Source organism: Macrosteles quadrilineatus, unplaced genomic scaffold, assembly GCF_028750875.1.
Source record: "Macrosteles quadrilineatus isolate MER2022 unplaced genomic scaffold, UCM_ALF_1.0 Scaffold_5__1_contigs__length_97177068, whole genome shotgun sequence".
NCBI classification, from domain to species: domain Eukaryota; kingdom Metazoa; phylum Arthropoda; class Insecta; order Hemiptera; family Cicadellidae; genus Macrosteles; species Macrosteles quadrilineatus.
The window spans coordinates 57379786-57401967 of record NW_026542598.1 but is presented as its reverse complement, the minus strand read 5'-3'; the positions used below and the strand labels follow the sequence as shown (position 1 = coordinate 57401967).

Genomic DNA, 22182 nt, shown 5'->3' with positions numbered 1-22182 from the left:
AAAATTTTTAAGGAAGGTGAGGTTTAAGTAACGGTACAGTATTATTGTTTAAGAAGAAGTACAGGTAGGCCATAAAACGCAGAAAAACACATAAAATACTTCTGTGAGTTTTAATGTCCTACCTATACTTTGTTTGAGCCTTCCCTTGAATAAAATAAACTTGGTACATCTCGTAAACAGGTCAAATAAAATCAAACCATAATTAGTTACAGATAGTTTACTTAACAAATAATTTTCAGGAAAGAATATATATCTACAAATAAATGCTGAAAGAATGTTTACGAAGACGTGCGAGGCTTCAACTCATCATAACAGGACCGTAGAAATATGTAGTTCTTCTTTGTAGGGTTGTAAAACTCATGTCCCTGTGTCAGAAAAGTCAAATTAGTAACAAGTTAGATGGTACGCATCAAGCAAAACCTCTCATACAATGCCCATGACGGGACCGGGCTATGGTTGGAACGGCCAAAAGGTCGAATATCGGGAGGAGCATAACCTGCAGTCTTCACGACTTTGGTAATCGTCTCCCACGACTGCGGCAACACCCGTGAGCAAAGCTTGCAGTCTCCAAAACTTTGGTAATCGTCTCCCGCGACGGCGGCAAAACCCGTTATTGGCATCAGTGGTGATCGTCTGCCACACTACGGCAACATCCACGATCGGCCTTTGGGTTAACTGATCTCGTTTTATGTTATCAACCCAGACAGGAAACAAGTAGACGGTCGGAAACTAGGTCAGATATCCCGAGGAGTTGGTTATTCCAAGGGCAGATATGAGTGGTTCTACTGTAGTTAGGTTTGTACTTTTTAATTTTTTTTTTTTTTATTAAAATAGTTGAAAAGGTTTGGACAAAATGAGGTAGGCCTATCTAAAGCCTGCATTTATCAACATATCAATATCAATAAACCAAGACGGTGGTTTAATGATATATATTTATGGAACGCTATTTAGAATGTAATTTTTATTTAAAATGGTTTACGATACTTGAATATAGTAATCCTTTGTTGGCTGTTACTATATGCACTATGCAGGTATCGTAAACCATTTGAAGTAGGCTATAATACAGTAATCTAGAGGCTAAACAACTCTTTGGACATCATCCTTAATGCTACAATTATTTTACAAATTTAAAATTTAAAAATTACATTTTCAAACTGTAAAGCACACTTAAGAAGGAAGTGGTCCACTTTTCCCCTTCTTAAACTGTTTCCTTTTATATCCTTATTACAGAGAAAAAGACAGGAATAGGAATATACTATAGTCGTAAGACCAAAAACACGACACGGAGCAAACAAATTGCACTAAATAAATAACTGTAATCGCGTTTCATTTTTGGTGTTTAGCATTATCAACTTGTAGTTTTAGTACCGGTACAGCGAACATAAAATTACTTTATACTTCGGTGTTTTTTAATTTCTAGTTGTACAATTATTTTACCAACCACAACCGGAAATGGCTTGTATGGTTTTCCTGATCACTCAAAATCAATATTTTCTTTCAATAGATGAATAGATTGCCAATTGACATTGTACAATAAGTATTAATTTACACTAAGTATAAACAATAAGTATTGAGCGCCATCACTAAAAATTACATAAGTCCTCCATCTTCTCAAGTTAAAGCAAGCAACAGACTGCACAACTAACTCTAGCTACCTAGGCCTATTCAGTTAACAATTACTAACCTTAGCCCAGTCGTAGCTAACTGCATATGCGAATATCTGCCCATTGTGATTAAAAGCGCATTTGGTAATGGCTTGTTCCATTGTTTCCGACGGCTTCAGCTTAGTTCTGGCATCTTTGTCCCAGAAGCTGAAGGTTCCATCAGAGCCTACGGTGGCCAGTGTCCCGTGTACAGGGTGGAACGCAATATCATTCACCTGTAAAACATAAACAAACTTACAGTCTCAAGTATAAATAATGAAAATTGTCAACACATACAGAGAAAAAAAATCTATAAGGATGACTTGAAATAGGTCTATTTTTTATAGTTGATTTAGGTTACCGGTATAATTTTAAATAGCAACTAGCTGTGTACCCGTTCTACGCACGGGGATCTTATAATATTCAGTTGAAACCTTCTTATATAACGAACAGCAGTTGGTTTGCATATTTTAAGATATGCTGGCCAAACTATTATACATAGCTTCATTTTATGTTGTTTTTTGTTGTTCCGGATCGGTATGACAATCAATAAAAGGTTAAATTACCTCTGTGTCTGCCGGTCGATCCTATAACGGTAGGCTTACTTTTATTTTTACTATCTGATCTCGTTTGCATGGCTCAATCACGTCCTGGTTGAAGTTCGTTCGCTACGCTCACTCACCTGTATGTTGGAGCTCGTTCGCTGCGCTCACTTTGCTCACTTGCCTTCAGGTTAGCTCGTTCGCTACGCTCACTCGCCTCCAGGTTGCAAATTAGCTGTTGTCATAAATGTAAAAGAAATAATAGTGCTAGTGCTGCACCCTGTTGGTAATCCTTGTAACTTTAATGCTATTGAACATCACAGAACAGAACCAACTTGTTTAATTGAAACAGCTGTTAAGATTCAATAATTTCATTTCTCATAAGGTTAACATGGGCTTCCAGAAATTCCACGTCAAAAATCGACAAAAACTTGATTTTCAAGGGTTTACTGTTAAATATCTAACTGTCTCATATTCGATGAAATACGTCTAAAACCATCTCATATATGTATAGTATTTGGAAAATAAGTTTCAGGCGGGACAGTGCTATAGTTATTGAGGAGTAGTTGTAATAAAGTGCGTATTTTAGCGTTACCAAGAGAATGACAGATAGACAGACAGACAGACAGACAGACAGAAATTGAGATAAGGTTTGATTCGGTTTCTCTGACCTATGAAATGTAAAAATAACCAAAAAGTTCATTATTCTAAGCAATGTACAGACAAAACTCTAATTTTATTTATATAGATTGTGACACAAAGTGGTTTACGAGCTATTGATTCCAAAAATATAAATACAGTAAGCCTAATGGAATACTAATAATTAAAACAACATTTCCAGTTTTTATTTAGTACCTACTGTAAGCTATTTTAACACTTCAAGACCTTTGCCCTTTTTTTAATTACTCTGTAAAATATTTGTTTATTGTTTTGTCCTTTTAGGTAATTTTTTATTTCAACAGGATATGTCCGTATTTATTTAACAAAAATAAAACAAACAAAAAATTGGTGTCCTCCTCTATACTAATGTACAGTAAAACAGGTGTTGTTTGAAGTCCCTATTAAACTCAATAATGTCATCACTTCACCACCCACACCGTTTATTTAAGGTGGGGCCTCCCACCAGTTAAGCCACACATTAGTAAGCTTAATATGGATTGTACATATGTACGTGATTTGAACCTGCGCATGTATCTCATTGCTACACTTGTAAGTCGTCAGTGCAACACCTTAGCCAACTGAGCTACAATGCCACAGCGCTATCAACACACTAGCCCTCGTAGGTGAGATACAACAAACTTATGTCCCTCTACTCGAGCTTAGGTTTTAAAGTGTTAAATACATTTTTAACGAATAAAAGTTTGAAATGGTACTACACAATCACATACAATATCGAATATCATGTGTTTAAAGTTCTTCAAAGTTTGATTAGCTTCAGTTCTTTAGGTTTGCAATACATGTGTTATCCTAAGAGGAGCGAGATACACAAGTTTGATCAATAATGAAACTAAAAGGTATGAAACTCAAACCTGTGAGTAAAATCTGACTTACAGCGTAGATATCCTGGTAGCCACTTTGGGCGCCATTGGACCGGTGACACTTGAATGTGAAGTTGTCCTTAGGATTTGTTGGACTGACATATTGTATGGCCACCCTCCCCTCAACACTGCCCAATGCATAGCCTAAAAACAACCCACTCTTTAAGTTAGGCTTTATATAACAGTAATACAATTTTTAAAGTAGTAAAAGTTTTAGGCATAACCAACTTGCATACATACTCAACCAAACTTAAATCCTAAACAACCTAAATACATGGTTAGGTAAGGATAATAACGCACTACCTCAAGTTTCCTCAAGATACCTCCAAGCTCTGATTAAATCATTTCCCCCCATCTACTGGACCTAACATTTTTTTATGTTCTAGGTGGTTAGGTCCACCATCTGGATATAGTTTTTTCACTTTCTACTTCATTATTTGAGACATTCAGGATTTGAACAGGCCTCCGGGATATAAGTATCGCTATTACACTGTTCAATGGAAAGATTTTTAATAGATATCAGCATGTTTATACCAAAACAAATAAGTATGACTTTCAAACTTAAGTTCACTTAGTTAGGTAAAGAACATAGGCCTAAGTCTTAAAATCTTTTGCAAAGAGGCAAATAGGAATATGTTTAAGTAATCAAAAATCACCTACCTGTAGGAGATTTCTTTTTATCTTTGAAGATAGCGACACATCGATGCTGATATTTGAGTGGAGAGTCAACGCGTTTGTACTCGCGAGGGGTTCCATCCAGCTGGTACACAATCAGTCCTCGACCAGCTGTCCCAACCACAGCCATAGGGAAGTCCTAAACACACAGAATAATAACAACAAAACAGTACACAACATAACATGATAACATGAGGATCCGTTCGCAAACTGTGCATTTCAATAGGGTTTAAAAAATACACCATTTTACCTCTCAATGATTATGTTCATTTCAGACAGTTATTACGACAATAAAACTACTAATTTGTAATCATTTAAATTTCCCGATTGTAGATCTTTACTATAAAGAGTGTTTTACCTACCTCAATCAGGTTACAAAGACACCTAAATAATAAAAATTGGCTTTTTAAATAGGTTTAAAAGGGTTGTTACAGGGAATCCCCAAAGTAAATACTTTAATACTTTTTTATGAAATGGCGACCATACATAGTAGGTATTTTAAGCCAAGTATGAATGGAGATGAGTGTAGGATGAGTGGCGCGATCTTGTAGTCTTGTTAGTTTAACTATCTTATTAGTTAAAGATAGATGTATAGGAACACATGTAGAAATTCCCAGTTTAAAAAACAAGTAGTTTTTGTTAATAGTACAGTATGAATAATTTGACTAAACTTAGTTAAGGAGTTTGAAAATAGCAATTACATTACAAGTTCAGTAAATCACTGATATTTTTTTCAAAGTTCAAGTTTGGGTAGCTTATTTTGCTATAATGTGCAAAGTCAAGAGCCTAAAGAAATTGTCTTCTGGCCTATACAGATTTCCATTAGCGTCTGCAGGCTTACAGTGATATTTTTCCTGCCAGATTTAATAATTTTTTTTTTTACATAAAAACTTTCTGAGTATAGAAACATTAAAAACAACTCCAATCTTTACTAAGTCAAATCAAAGAAAAGCTCCAATAACTGACCAAAAGCCCACAATGCTACAGAGATAGCCTACTAAATGGAATGCAGATGGATGGCTTTGGAGGTTTGTTGAACACATGATTTGATTATATCAGACTCACAACATATGACAATAAAGCAGGTAATTATAATATCACTCACCACATCTGCACAGTAGCATCGTTCCGGCAGTTGAATAGTAAGCATTGGATTTGGACTGCGGGTGTCCCAAAACTGCAATAAAATAGATCAATAGTGTCAGGAGCAAATTTGTGGATAGCCTAGGCCTACCTACATTAATAATTATTCGAATTTAACACGATATCCTACTTAAGAAATTTCATAACTATACCTCATAAATAGGGTTTCTTATCTTTGAATAAAGTTGAATCTGGTATTTCAGACTGACTGCAGGGGCGGCGGCTCCAGGAATATATTTTTGGGTAGGCCTGACAAAGATCAAGAAAGAGTTTGATTGGGAGACGAGAGGTTTGAAGGCTTTCCCCGCAAAAAGGAAGGAATTTAAATGCAAAATAATTAGTTTTAATGCTTTCCCTTTATTTACATACAATAAAATTTCTTTACCGGTACTTATTTATAATTTTGAAAAATCTACCAAAATTTTGGGTAGGCCTACCTGGGTTGCCCTCTGGAGCCGCCTCTGCGACTGAAGGAATGAAAAGGGTAAACAACTGAATACAAATAATTTTACATTTGAAACTGCATAGTAACTAACAGCACTCACGGTAAGGTTTCAGTTTAGCCTTAATTAGATAGATATAAGATTATTCTATGTAAAGAAATCATCAGATATACCTATCTAGAACACACACAAATTCTTGAAAACAGCCAAAATAACATTTTAAATGTCTAATTCACTTTGTTTTGTACCTTGAGTGTTTTGTCCCAGGAGCCAGTCATGATGCAAGAGTAGTTCTGTCCCTTGACGAAGTGGCATGTCTTGACAGGCGCGTCATGTTGAGCCACTTGCACTGTCTGGTTACTGGCCAGATCCCAACACTTGACCATCTTGTCACAAGAAGCCATGAACACTTTGGTACCATCCTAAAACGAGATGTGGAAAATGCAGGTTTTGTTGGTGTTATTGTAAATGTCTAATATTTACATTTATTCAGCGAAGCTCTTATACGTAGACTTTTATGCATTTTGTAATTGAAAACTCCTCCTAGACGGCTGAAGCGATCGTTTTCAAATTTTGCAGTGCCAACATCTATGGCGTTAAAAAAATCTCTCAGGAATCCGCCCCACGGGGTCTCAAAGTTCAATGTAATCCTTTTGGAAGCAATATTTGACACATAAACAAAGGCATAAGATCAGCTGTTGACTTTGGAATACAGTAGATGAAGAAATAGCTGATAGCATTATTCCACAGATTTTAGAACAGAAACGGTATATGATCAAATGACTTGAATCCTATACTAATAGCCTTAACATCTGATTTAGACGTTTATTGATAGTTCCGTTTTGAATAATAAAACAAACATGTTTCCTTTCGGTCCATCCAACTAAATTAACAGTTGAAGTTGTGTTTGAAAATTTCTAAGCTTACTTGGGAAAACCTTATATAATCTTTTTAGTATCCAGTATATTAGCAATGAATTGGTTGGTTAATTAGTATATGAATCTTGTACGGGGTCTTAAATGAACAGAATCACAATGTTTTAGTGCGAACAAAGTTGACGTGTTACAGGGTAATACATACAGCTTTTAAATAATAGTGTCTTAGTTGATATTCTGTTTTTTTATGCGATAGCCTTACTTAAGAAAAAACTGAATTTTTAAAAATAAGTCTTAAATTAAAATAATACAAGAGGTCTACCCACAAAACTCATCAAGGGTGAAACTTCTTTCCTTTCTCTTTCCTTGTTTGGTGCTGCTTTTCTTTCATTTTGATTTAAGTTTTCTTACTATAGCAGCACGTATCTTCTCTTTCACCCCTGTCCCCTACCACCAGCCGCACCGCCCGGATGCTGGAGGTGAGGAGGGAGGATGGCTGGAGGAGGATGAAGAACAAGGCAGCCGAGGAAGCGAACCTCCAGAAGGAGGCGGCCCCCTGGTCAGCCGATCCAACACCCAACCTGCAACCAACCCCACACCTACACCTACCACCACCGGACGAATACGACTCATGGTTTCACTATTGATGAAGATTAGGTTGGAGATAAAGTATTTGACAAGCTTGTAATGCAATTCTTTGGGAAGTGATTTGTGTTACTATGGAAACTTTCAATGATGGTTTTAATTTTATTAGGTTTATATTATTCAAATCATTTTAGGTTAATTTTTTTCCAGCATCCAGTATAAAGTTTTACAATAATTGGATTTATAATGGGATGAATGGAAAGTTTAACTTAAAAAAAAATTAACTACGAGTGAGTGAATTTAAAAATCAGTTGTGTGGTTATAGATGATTATAGATCTGAATCAATCAACCAAATAATCTTTTTTACAATACTTTGTGCCGATTTTAAATCAAAAGATTCAAAATCCGCGCCAGGCAATGGACTAGTCAGTCCAACATAACGTAACGCGGAAGGATACGAACTGGAAGACCGTTGGGAACCGTGCCGTGTGCAAAGCGTCTCGTCGGCGTCACTCGTGGTTCAGTGCTCGCACAAACAACATGTAAAGTCGCGTTTTGTCGCTGGTGTAGGACGATTATATTAATATCTTCATTCGTAGCTCGGAAATTCGCGTTCGGGCGAAAATTGTACGTGCATCAAATGATCGCAATTGTCAAAATTTCGCCGAATTGCAATTGGGGGTGTGATTTTATTAGTATTAAGTCGAGACAGTTGGGATGCCGGATTGATTGTTCGCGTTCGTGATGAAAATTCGTACATGCATCATATCGATAGCAAATGTCAGTTAGTTTCTAGCGAATCGCGGGTCGTCGTGATGGTATTTTCAATTGAATCATTAAACGCCAGCTCGAAAAAACAAGAATTAATAAGCCCTACACCAGAAAAAACCGTGTCGTGATATTCCGCTCGGTCAGACAAAAAGTCACAAATCACCACGAGTCAGTTTTTGAATGTTCCGTACGTGTGAATCTTCGTTAGTGCGAATGTGAATGTGTCGACATGTGTACGTAAGTAAATGTATTATGTTATTTGTGTTTTAGTATTAACGTAGTCCTGCCAATCTGCCATTTTTTCACATGTACCACTCGTTTTACAAGTTAGGAATCATGTTTTGTTTGGTTTGAAAATTTCATGTTTCACTTGGTCTGCTTAGAGCACATGGTCACAAATTCAGGATAAAAATGATATATTAAATTTGCCATGATTATGCAAAGAGGTTTCGTCATATTAGTAATTCTAGTCAATTGAAAATTATTTATTAAATTGAATTGAAATGGTCTATTAATTTTAAGAACAATGATTATTTGTGATATTATTATTTTTATGTAAGGGTCAAATTCTACCATCGTCAGTATGCTATTTATATCGTTTTGTATTTCATGTATGGAAATAATTTTGAACAGTATCACAATTTTTAATAGTGAGAGTTTGATTGTTTAACGTAAATGGGGGTAACAGAGTGCTCGGTCGAAGGCTAGGGTTGATAAAGGGTCATGAGGATAGACTCCCATTAAATTCATAAATATTAAATATTAAATAAAAGTTATCAAGTAATCGACTCAGTAGTCGATTGGCCCCGTTGCATTAATCAACAATGGAGTGATGTAGATCACAAACCTACATAATAGTCCCTGTTTGATTAATTTGTAAACTGGCCAGTTGATAAATACGAACATCTTTGGGGAGTCTGGTGACCCAAAATAAATAAATAAAGTTGTCAAGGCTAGGTCATCCCGAGACTTTGTAGTTTTAAAAATGAGGAAACCGCCAAATCAAACAAGCAATCATCTCTCTCACTCTCTTTTTCATTCATAATATTATAAATTGTGCAGAAAAGATTATTTCATTATTTATATTCAATATTTGTATCGCAGCTCGTGATTCTGGTTTATTATACATTATTTTTACAAATCACCATCTTTTCATTATCCTGTGTTTCAGCTGTTATTTTTAATATCAAACTGGTATAATTTAAGAGGTATTGGCTTAACTGAAGAAGTATACAAAGTATACACAAAGAATATTGATGATCACATTTTTATATAGATATATTTTTTGACCAAACAGTATTACAAGTTCATATTTATATATTTAATATTAAATTGGTGAATTCATGAATAATTGGCTTAACCGAATCCAGTATATATTAACATCTTGAAGTCATACTTTGATAAATAGTTTCTAAACAAACAGTTTCATAAATATTTTCAATCAATATTTTAATATGTTATTATTTGCAGTATTACAGTCTTACAGTGAAATCAATTCATATCACAATCTTTCATCTGAACAGACATTTCAATTCATAGAGTGTTCAAATAAACACATCTATTAGTTTTTAAGAAGTGTTAGAAATAAGCTGAAGAAGGTGTGAAGGAGGACACTAATCAGATCTCTCTCGATCCCCCCCTTAATGGACTTCTGGGGTATTTAATTACAGGGCTCACACTTAACATCTTTAATTCCACTGCGCACTGCTCTGTAATTGTATGTCCTTAGTAGTTCAATTAAATATAAATTAAATTCATAAAAACCCCACCAGGGGGCAACTTTTTGTTATTTTCACACCTTTATGGAATATCTAAATTATATTACATAGAGGTGTGAATAAATTTCAATTTGAAGAGAACGATTCAAGTAAATAAGTAGAGAACTTCTATTAATTTCTTTTTCTTTACAACTTATAACATTTTTTATAATTAAAACACACTTAACGGGCTAAATAGTAGAAATTCATGACATGTACATTCCTGAATGTACAAAGTAGTGAAGTGTTTTTTCAAAATATTTTTTGTAAGCAACTACTGTAACACAACAGTGTCAATCTTCTAAATAGAATTACTTGGTTTAGGCAATGCATAATAAATTCAATTTTTTAACATTGAAGAACTGATTTCTCGTAAACTGGTGTTATATAACCATGTTGTAAACCCTTCTCTCGTATTTGGATTGAAATACGCACCTAGGTGGCGTACCGATCTCAAATATTTGATACGGTAATTGAAGATTAGTAATTCATTGATAAGTTGCATTCTATGAACGTTGAGTTCAGATAATACATACTGTACTGTGCATACTGAAACTCTCATACAAATCTTTAACCATAAATTGGTCACTAAAATACGAGTATTTAAGTTAAAGCTCAAAGTCGTATTAACATTTTGATAAATATCCCACATGTAACTAAACCAGAATTGAATAACTCCCACTTCAGCCATCTCATTATCATACAACTATGTGTATTTAAATTCTCTAAGCGGGCTCAATACTCGCGCAGTGTTAATAAAATAACACTTTATAAATAATAAAATGATTACTAATTATAACCAATAAAATACTAACTAATAAAATAATTATATGATTGTAAAAAACATGTTAAATTGTTTTACTGAGTATTAAGATAGTTGGATAGTTAGATAGTTAGTTATGTTTTGGTAGTAATGAAGGTCTCAGATTGAAGAGAATGCCTTATATTTCGTGTTTTCACTAATATTATCACCATCACATGAAATCCTCTTATGGAGTTATCAGTAGCCAAAATAGTAGAATCCGAAACTGTTAGGGTTGATTTCTCAGAGGTTATCCCATTCACTAGCTGGAACTGTACCGCCCTGTTTGAGAAAAAGTTGATGGACCAACCCAGAGGTTTACAACTTAAAATTTAGGCTGATGCAGGTCTCCAGAAAGGTCTGAAATGATATCTCTGTGTAGCCAATCTAACTACCCCAATATTTATCACTACACAAAAAATGTTGTCTTCACTTAAGGCTAAACATCCTAGGTTTAGTTCCAAATTCTGCCACCATGTCGCAGCACCAAAATGGAATCATTTTGTGTTGGTGTTTATTGGTTGAATTTTCATCCGATTTTCATTTTGAAAACTGATTTGTGAATGGCATAAGATAACAATTCACGCCATTGAACATAAATTTGAATTAAGTTGCTGGTTAAAAAAATTATAGTAAAATAATTGTGTTACAAAATAAAAAATGAAAATTGCAGGTAGTAATTTTAAAAACAATAATTTTTAATTAAATTTACTTTTTAAATTTTTAAAATCGCTTGGCTGGTTCAGTCGGTATTGTTGTTTAAACATTTACAGTAATTATAACAAACGCGAGAGAGACATGAAGCAGGTGCAGGACAGGGCCGCTGTGACTCATTCCAAGGTCACACTCACATTAGCTACCCCTCCCCCCACAAGGCTGGGGTGTTGCTTGAACACCGGTGGATGACGGTTTCCCGCGCTTCCATAAAAGAACAAATACAGAATTGAATTAGGGGTTTTACTACGCAAACAAAATAATTATTCAAAAGTTTTGATAGTGTCATCAAATTTTTAATTTTATGATAATCGTATTTAGGCCTAATCAAACTGTAAAATTGGTGTAAATCCGTTGGCAAATATATAAATCTATATAAATAAATTACAGTTTTGTCTGTACATTGCTTAGAATCATGCAGGTTTTGGTTATTTTTACGTTTCGTAACATAAGAAAGCCGAAACGAGTCTTATCTCAATTTCTGTCTGTCTGTTTGTCAATTCTGTGCCAAAATGTCATTTTGCGCAGCCTACTCCTAGAAAACTAAAGTTCCGATCAAGGTTCTAATAATTTTTCCGTATTTACTGGATTGATGAGAGTGTCTTTGGCTATAAAAACATGGCCTAGCTTCTTTGAAAACAAAATAATGAACCATCAAAAACCCAATTTGGTTCGAATTTTGTCAAATTTTCTCCCAATGTTTACTATTACATTTTATGAAATAACGATCAGCTGTTTGGATTAGTTCTCACTTCTAGCTGTCACTGATATGTTTACATTAAAAGTTGTTTACAAATACCGTAACCATTTCCGATCAAGTTTTGTTAGCACATCCAAACCAAGTTAGATTAAAAACGTTGTGCGGCCTTGGTTGTGCCTTACTTAAGGGTGTAATAACGGCATGGCTCACAGGCGCTGGGAGTGTTTAGTTCCAGCGTTGGCCACTACGCGCGCGACGTGTACTAAACCTAACTCGAACAAGCCCGTGTGCGAGCCTCTCTTGGAGTAGGAGTGAGAGAGCGCGCGAGATGTATTTCTGTCTCGCTCTCACCTCACCCAACGTTGTTGTTACCACTCCCGCTTCTGTTCTGAGCCTCTGCAGCCCATCTCGTTGGAAAACGCATCACTTTTGGTTGTTGTCCCCCAGTTGACATTGTATACTGTTAATCCATTAAAAAATATTCATTAAAAACTCTCTAAGTCTAAATAAATATTGTTTTATGGGTTTATTTATCGATGATTATGTTAATCAAATGTTTTCCTCCATTTGTTTTTATTTTATCTTTATGCCTTTGAAGTTGTAATCAATAACATAAATTAGGTTGGGATTCAAAACAAAAATCTCACCTTTTGAAAGTTGTACGGGACAAGCAAACATGGATTGGAAATTAAACATTATCTCAAAATCTATTTAATATTTTTTTTCAAAGGTTTAACAAATTAAATTTTCAATTATTTACTAATTTAAGTTATTGCACTAATTGACTAAAATTTTACCAAAAGAATTTAACTTAAAATTATAGAAAAGTACCATTTAACTGTAATAGAACTTGACCAAGTTAAATCTTAATTCCAGGAAAAATTATTTTTATTTTAATTACAAGGAATGATTTAGAGAAATAGTATATAAAAACAATGTTTGAAGCAGTTTTAATCAACTCTAAAAAATAACAAAGCAGGATCCCTGAGAATCGCCCACTACTTGTTTTTCTTTCTTGTCTTAGCCATATTTGCTTCTTCTTTACGAGTTTGGGCATCTATGATGTACGCTGGATCACGCACACGAAGGTGCCGATTTATTCTGCTATCTACCATTTCTGGTAGAAGGCAATAGTTGTAGAAACGGATAAGTTTTGACAGCTTTTTTTGGCAGCGATTTTGTGCAGTTGATCATTGAGGGCTCTAGTGACATGGTTTGCACATTCCACTTTTTGTACAAACCATCCATAACTACAACTGTCTTGAATACGAGCAAACACGCTCGAGTCGCCATCGCCTATATAATATCTATATATTAGGCCGTAGTCTACTTCTCTGCGTTTGAAGCCTTTGACGATTATATTTGCTTCCATACCTGTTGATGGACCAGTATAATTGAGGAAACAGACATGCTCTGGTGATTCAATTCCTTTGTTTTTGCTTTTTGTGCACACGTAGCAAAATTTGTTCCGGACTTCGAGGTATAATAGTTTCTTTGTCTCTGCTCATATGATTACGCCCTAAAACAATACATTTGTGGACAACCAAATATGGTTTATGAAAATTTAATACTGAAAGGTGAAAGTGTTAAACAATATAAAATTACATAATTGAGCAAACGAATGGAAAGGATTTCACTTTGCTTACTCGCTTATCCTGAAACGGTATTGTAGAATATATATTTTGTAATAATATGCATACGTACCTTGCCTATTTTCTTTTCGTGGGATTTGAATTTTGGTCGTCCCACTACAGGAATATCCATAACTGAGAACAGTTCTTTAACTTGAGCATAGCCTAGACCCACACTCAATGCTCCCCACACAAGTGCATTATTAGGCGCTTCTTTACTTTCTTCTGGTTCGGATGTAACAACAAATCTTTTTTCACAGTTGTCACAATAATACTCCCATTTTGAATATAGCCCACTAACTACTTCCCTTTCAAATTTGTATCTCCCCATCGTACATACATTTGGATGAGAAGCTAACTTTTCTAGTTAAGTTGCATCAACACATGACTGATATCAACAATTCGACGACCGATAATTGAATAGTCTTCCACATCTATATATATAGTACGCTAAGCCGATTTTTGTAAACAGAACTCCTCCCTCATTTTTGGACTGATTTTAATGATTAAAGTGTCAAAGAAATTGCCCTGATCTGTAGTTTTGCAAAGTGGTTTTCGTTTTTTGATATCTTTATTAGTTTGATCTTCCATCAAAGTTGGGTTTTCTCCCATAAGATGAACATAAGAAAATCTAAACTTTGTCTCCACTAATTTGAGAGAACGGTTGGGCGTATAAACTTAGGTGTAGAGGTGTCCAAAGAAAGGTCTTGGTCTGTAGATGAACTTTTAAAAGAAAAACGAAGTAAATTCGCGTAGGGCTCTGCCCCAGAAGCCTTTAAAGATCCCTCCACAGATTTGTTTACATTTGGCCATGTTGATAATACTTTTTAATGAAACAGCTGTTGATTTTAAAATTGTTTTTTAAACAACACACATTTATAGAGATCGATGATTGGGAGTTACTAATATTGTCCAAAAGAAGTATTTGCAATGTTATTTTCTGATTTTAAAATTTGTTTTCTTCTGTATCATGTCATGTTTTGCAATATAACGTTCCATTACGAAATTAGTAGAAAATCCATTTATCACAGTAACTCTTACAATTATTTCTTATTGGACTGTCTTATATCTTATTTTGGAAGATCTTTCTGATTTCGCTGTGATCGTAACAGAGGTTTAACTTACAGATGTAGCTAAACTCACTTTTCCAATGTGCCACTGGCTGCCATTTTTGGTGTCTACTTACTTACATTTCGACAACGATATCGGTACTTTTCCTATTTAGGAAGTAAAATTACTGACGTCCGAAACCCCTGATTTGTGCGTTTTTTGTCACATTTCCTCCGAATGTTTGCTAGATATATGTACCGATTATCGTTTAGAGATTACGTAATTTTAAGAAACCTTTGTTTGGATAACGGTGGTTTCTTCAAACTGTCATTAATATGTTAACATTAAAAGTTGCTTACAAATAATACTATTAATGGAAAATAACTTTGATTTTCGAAAACTTAAAAAAATGTAAAACCAAGGGAGATTAATAACTTCTGAACTGCACAACATCAAGTGAAAGTTTTTTTGAGAAAACCATATAGTGAGTTTTTAAAGCTTTACGTTGTTAAAGTTGCATGTTACATAATTTGTGGCCTGTGTATTTATTTATTTTTATATTTGCCAACGGATTAACACCTATATTACAATTTAATTAGAAGGACAGTTTGAATTGGTCGTAAGTAGGCCTACTATAGTTCTTTTCTTAAATGTAAACGTTGGTTTTTGGTACTGCTACTTTTCCTTAGAACCATTGGTTGTAGTAAGAAACAGTTTTACGTACCTACAAACACATTACTATTTACAACTATAGTTATCGTTAGTGCTGCACCTTATTTCTTATTAAATTAAATTGATGTCTTACTGTAAAATTTTTGCGTTTTCTGTCTGGACTCCATAATGTTAGTTTATGCTATGAAAATGAAAAACCATTAGTGAAAATTTTTTTTGCATACCATCATGAATTTTTCAAGCTTGGCGTTGTTAACGTATAAATGTTTTGTGGACTGTGTATTTATTTACTTATTTATATATTTGCCAACGGATTTACACCAATTTTACAGTTTGATTAGGCCTAAAAACGATTATGATAAAATTTGATGACTTGCAAATAATTACTTTGTTTGTAATTTGCTTTGGTTAAAGCGTAGCAAATCCCTAATTCAATTTTGTATTTTTGTTTGTATGTCTGTTGGTAACGCATTAATGTCCTTATTTCTCATTGTTTCGTGGAAAAGACAAGAGCACCTTTGTTAATGAAAATTTCAACCCGAATAAAGTGTGCAATAGTAAGGTTGAGGTAGTATTTTAACTACTTTTAACCTGTGTGAAAAGTAACTTTAAATTACAGGCCTTCTTTTAATGCAAAATGCACAATAAATATGCAAACCAACTCCTGTTCAGAATATAAGGTTTCAACTTACTACAAGATTCCCGTAGGCCCTACGTAGAACGGGCAAACAGCTAGTAAGTAAATAAATGCACAGTCCACAAAACATTGATACGTTAACAACGTGAAGCTTTAAAAATTCATTATGGTTTGCTAAAAAAATTTTTCACTAATGTTTGATCATTTTCATAGCATAAGCTATTATTTTGGAGTCCAGAAAGAAAACTTAAAAATTAGAGTGCGAGAGTGTTTTGCGCCAACTCTCGCAATGCTGTTTTAGCGCTAACACAGCTCGCTATTTTAGTCATCGGAATGAGCATTCTCAGTTAAAGAAATAACATTTATGATTACTGTAATATTAATTGCCTGACACAAGTATTCAATTTTTATATATTACTGATAGGCTTTATTCGTAGGCTTTCTTAGGCTATGAAACGTAAAAATAACCAAAAACTCCATGATTCTAAGCAATGTACAGATAAAACTTCAATTTTATTTGAATAGATGTCTCTTTCCGACTTACAGAAAATACTTGTTTTTTAATCATAAACTAGTATCTGTTAAAATCCGGTCAGAGTATGAATGCGAGGTGTGTGCGAGATGACGAAGCTACAGTCGCGTTGCAGGGCCGGGCAGAGCGGCTGGGCACTGGAGCTGCGCTATGCTGGGGGGGGGGGAGGGGGAAGGGGACCGGAGCGCGAGAGAAATACCCCCGCCGCAGCAAACCTGCCGTCTAAGCGAATTTCCATTTGGCCGAATTGATTTTCAATTGATCTACTTAAATAACATTAGGTTTAACGAGTACCTAGGTTTGCTGCTACAAGGAAACTAATAAAGTAGTGTGTTTTTAGTAAAATATTGATAGCTTACTATAAAATAAATAAATTTGCCAAGTTTGATCAAAATATATCCATAAACAAGCAAACTACAACATTTTACAATATTCTCCATAAGAATAACATGGGAATTTTAAATTTAAAATTTTTTTAGTTTTCTCCGTAACCAATAACCGTACAAAAACACTTTGATATACTGAATTGTTTGTTTTTTTAAGCTCTTTAAGAAGGTTTAGAGAAAAATTGGGAAATTTTGTGTTTTGAGGGTAAAAAGTGAGAAAAACCAATTTTTACCCCATAAAACCCCTCATAAAACCCTGTTCCCATGGTCCGATCATGCTGGATCGCGAACTCATTCAAGTTTATCCCGCCTTACACCTTCAAACCAAATTTCATCAAAATCGGATAAAAATTACTCAAGTTATCGTGTTCACGGACACATATATATATATATAAATCTATATATATATATACCTATATTTATATACATATATAAAAATTTGAACGAATGGTGTTTTTGGCCTCTGGGGACATTAAAATGAAAAAGTAAATCGGTCCCGGGCCTAAGTCTTACCATGAGACCTACGGTAATAGCTACTTCCCTATAGGGAAATTCGCTAATAATGATAATTTCTTTAAAAAACGATTCCGATACAACCATTTGGCCGAATTAATATCTGAAAACGGCCAAATTTTTTAAAAATTTCTCTTTACAAAATGACTACCTGCGATTAAAAAAAATAATTACAGCAAAAAAAATTCTTTATAAAACTTTTTTGTGAATAAATTTTAAAAAACATTAACAAAATAGCGTGAATGTCTTATTCATATCATTTACAAAACCGTGTACAAAACAAAAATCTGATAATAAATACGGAAATTATAAGTGGTACAAATTTGCCGCAGAGGTGCTGCTATCTATCGGGCCAGAAACACAACTTTTTCAGGGATGTTTAGCCTTAAATTGAAGGTAAAAATAGTTATGAAGCTCGATGGACAAGGTCAATAACAATGTAATATGAACCCTGATGACTCTGCTCAATTTTGTGGATGCCTCTGCGAACGCTAACTAGTATCAATACACTGATTATAACCCTCCCTGCAGTCTGACTGATGTGTCTAAACAATATTAAAGTTATCACTTGCATGAAGAAACAAACCTTGCCAAAAAAAGGTTTACACCAACAGTAAAGATGGTACTGTATATTTCGACCACAACCAACTCCAAAATCCCTTAAAAACGTTAAAAAAAAAACCTCATCACAACAGCTGTCCTATTATATTGATTCAGTATCCCCTATTGTAGTTGGTTCATATGAATATATAGGTTTTTTTCTTTGAGTAATAAAGACATGACATCACACCCACTTCTTTATTACACTTGCCATGCCAGTCATTTCAACTTTCCAATCCATCACAACACAATAAGGTAGATTCACCGTACTCACATCACTCCAACAGACGTCCAATATAGGACCCGCCATAGTCTGCATTGACTTAGGGATTGTCTTGCCGGACTGTTCCACTTCCCAACACCTCACCTGGTAAAAAGATTGACAGTGCATTAGGATAGGAAGTAGATTAACCAAATGTAAACCAAGGTTACTTTAATAGTGCCTGAAATGTATTTATTTTATACGGCACAGATCATTTTTACAAATATCATCATACTAATCCAAGATTGCCTACATCTACAGTAATACTGACTTAATGCCCTAAACTTGCTGAAAAAAATTAATTGTAAACATTTCTAAAGCCGCTTTGATATAAGACTACTACAGTACGGTACACTCTCGATTATTGGAGAGTCCACCACAACATATTGTAAGAAGTATTATTTCTAACTAGCTGTTACCCACGGGCTCCACCCCGTTTTACTACATTAGTATTAATAAAACTATTGATTGGTTAAGTTAAGATGAAATAAACAAAACAGAATACAAACAAATAATAACAGCTGAGGTATTTTTAACATTTGGTAAATGGAAAGTTCCCTTTGGAAAGCAATTACGACCTTAGAGGACATTTTATGAAATAATGGATAATTTTGCGCAAGGTTTCTCGTCATGACGAACATTTTAAGTATATGGTTAATGGGGGTGTGACTTGTAGTTTTCTCAAAAGTTCATGGGTACTTTTGGCTTTATATATAGATAACAGATTAGACATTACTATTACAGGGAAGCAAAGCTTGTTTTCATTTTATAATGACTGAATTAATTTAAAAGCTATGATGGTAAAATGTGTATCAAACTCACATTGTTATCCCAACTACCGGCCACCAAAAAGTTCTGTGGAAGTGTGGCTGGACTGAAAGCCAAGGCAGAAATGGAGTCATCAGGCGGAGAAGTAACTTCAAAATCTTTCATCGGATTGGCCGTTGAAGGCGTTGACAATCCTTGACTTGGAAACATTTTATTATGGCTCTGCAATGAAAAACTTTCATTTTAATGTTAAATGCTAAACATAAGCTAATATAATTAAAGTAACTATAAACTGGGACAGGTGGCGTCGTCCTGTAATCCAGCTACTAGGAGGTTACGAATTGTGGATATTTATAGGAATGCACTGTGGATGCGATGCTCCCTGGTATGGATTTACGTCCGCACGAGTGAGTAATACGACTATCCTGAAGATTAGACCAATTTGTATATACCAAGGCAAAATTGTGGTTCGGATTCCACTATAAACTGTAGGTCCCTTAGTTGCCATTAGCTGTATGGGCTATTAATTAACAGCTGTGTCTAAGGAATAAGTCGACCTCAGTCACTAACAAGACTACAAGATCGCGCCACTCATCCTACACTCATCTCCATTCATACTTGGCTTAAAATACCTACTTTGTATGGTCGCCATTTCATTAAAAAGTATTAAAAGTATTAACTTAAAGTATTAAAAGTATGGCCTACAAGGACCAAGTCCTTTTAAATATTTCTCATAAAACACAGATTGTAGGTAACCACGTCTTAGTAAAAATAAAAATTAAAGTCAACACAAAGAATTTTTCCACAACCTTGAACAATTATCATATTTAGTTTGAATTGAACGTAAAAAATCACCTCAATGCTCACGTTGTGGAGGTATACCTAGACTATAGTTATTTAGCTATTAGCTATAGCTATTTAGTTTCAGCCTAGATGTCCCCAAGTAGGCATAAAATAAGCTATTTAGTTTCAAAATGCTACATATTGAGCAATCATTACATTTACAGTAACTTGTAGTTTTCCTACATTCAAAATTGTGTAGGTAGGTAGGTCTACATATCTTTGGTTCAAAAAGCAAAAGTTAAGGTTGAATATGGTTTCACCAATCAAAAATTTAATTTTTGGGTGCCTCAGTTACTTACAGGTTTTACTTTTTAGCTTCTAAAGGCTATATTTAAAAAATCTTTACTTTCTTTTCCAAGTTTGTTTGGCTCTTCTACCCGACCAATTTTCATGATTGAGGTATCAAATTGAAGGTATGCAAGCACAGATTTCACATTAAGTATCGGCATATATTTATCTACAGCCCCACTCTGCTTGTACGTAAACAAAATTTGCTCCCCATGTATTTCTTATGGGAGTTAGAATTGTAGGTTTTACTATTCCGAGTTTTTTTTGGTCTTCTACGCAACCGATGTTCATGATTGAGGTCTCAAATTTTTAAGGTATGCGTAGCATACACAGATTTCACATCAAGCATCGGCATATATTTATCTAGGACTGTAAGTTATTACTCTACCAAAAAACATCAATTTAATTTATTTTCAAATTCTTGCTTCAATTTAAGATGTAGGTACTCACTTAGAGGACACATGCTGCTCCGCAACATTGAAATAAAAATATTATATCCGCAAAAAAAACAGATTTATAATGTTTGGTTTAAGCCCCAATAACATTGATGTTTTAGCCCCGAATACATCGATGTTTTCTCGCTGATGTTATCGGTATATCGATGCTCATCCCTAGCACAAAAATGGCCAGATATTTCAGATTTAGTCCAAAGCGGTTGGTGTTGGTGGTAACTGAAATCATTTAGGCCTACTTAGGATATGGTAAGTTTTACCTTAAGTTTACCTCAACTTTCAGGGAAATGTCATAACTTAGTTTAAGTTATGTGCTCTGTTATTGAAAACATGACAAGTTATTTCCTACAAAAGCTTTGCCGAAATAGCCCATAACTAGAACTATGTGAATACCTAACTTACATGGCTTATCCCCTAGATCAATGCTAATATTTAGTATTTACTGGTAGCCTACTAATAAACAATCCTAATAATCAACAATTTGTCTTGTTTGTAAGTCAACAAAAGTAAAAAACAAACAAAATAATACACTTCTCACAACACAACACAGGAGAAGGACCGGACCAGCAACCAGCGAACCAGCAACAGCAGGGCACTGGAGGGCAGAACAAACTCCAGCCCATCCAGTCCAATCAGAGTCAGTCCGAGTCCACTGACTGACTGGCAGGCACTAGTCCACCTGTTCCAGTGTTCCAGTAATGACTTTTGCTCCGCTCTTTTGCCCACCTTTTGCCGCGATAATTTTTTCCCACTGAGCTATAATTCTATAGCTCAGTGTTTTTCCCACACTCCAGTATCCCAACCAAATAAAACAAAATAGCGTATCCTAACATCCGAAGTCCGAATTCCAAAACCACTAACCAGACCATAACCACTATTGGCCACTGAGCTATAATTAATTCTAACTGGAGGTAGCACTGAATGTCAAAGATGCATGTCGCCAGCCGCCATGTTTGCGTGGGGCGGGAGTTATAAGAAGCCATGTTATTGCTATGATAAGAAAACCTACTGCTATAACAACCTAGGCTAGTTATAAGAAGCCATGTTATTGCCATGATAAGAAAACCCACTGCTATACCAACCTAACAAAATCAGCGACACGCTTTTGACAGACTTCTGCCATGGCAGTGCTACCTCCAGTTATAATTTTAGCTCAGTGCTATTGGCATTGGCTATTGGCAGTGTTGCCATCCCGGACCTGTGTATACGTACACATCAAACCAAGTATAACAATGAAATAGAAATCCCTTTCTGCAGGCTCTCAAAAATAAAAAAATCATACCCAACCTTGAGATTCAAGATTTACAATTGCAATAGCCTAACCGAAACACTGAAGAACCTGGAAGTACCTAAATTTAG

General features: G+C 34.8%; 1 protein-coding gene across 1 annotated transcript; it reads right to left on the bottom strand.

Moving 5' to 3' along the window:
• Positions 1–201: 201 nt before the first annotated feature.
• Positions 202–21328, bottom strand: LOC128994492 (protein Rae1-like). The gene is made up of 9 exons (XM_054419082.1): positions 21226–21328; positions 19295–19462; positions 18485–18577; positions 6233–6406; positions 5504–5575; positions 4384–4537; positions 3737–3867; positions 1685–1879; positions 202–365 (listed from the first exon to the last, which is right to left on the bottom strand). The coding sequence occupies exons 2-9, from the start codon at positions 19448–19450 to the stop codon at positions 279–281; spliced, it is 1062 nt and encodes a 353-aa protein (XP_054275057.1). The 5' UTR covers positions 19451–19462; positions 21226–21328; the 3' UTR covers positions 202–278.
• Positions 21329–22182: the final 854 nt, after the last annotated feature.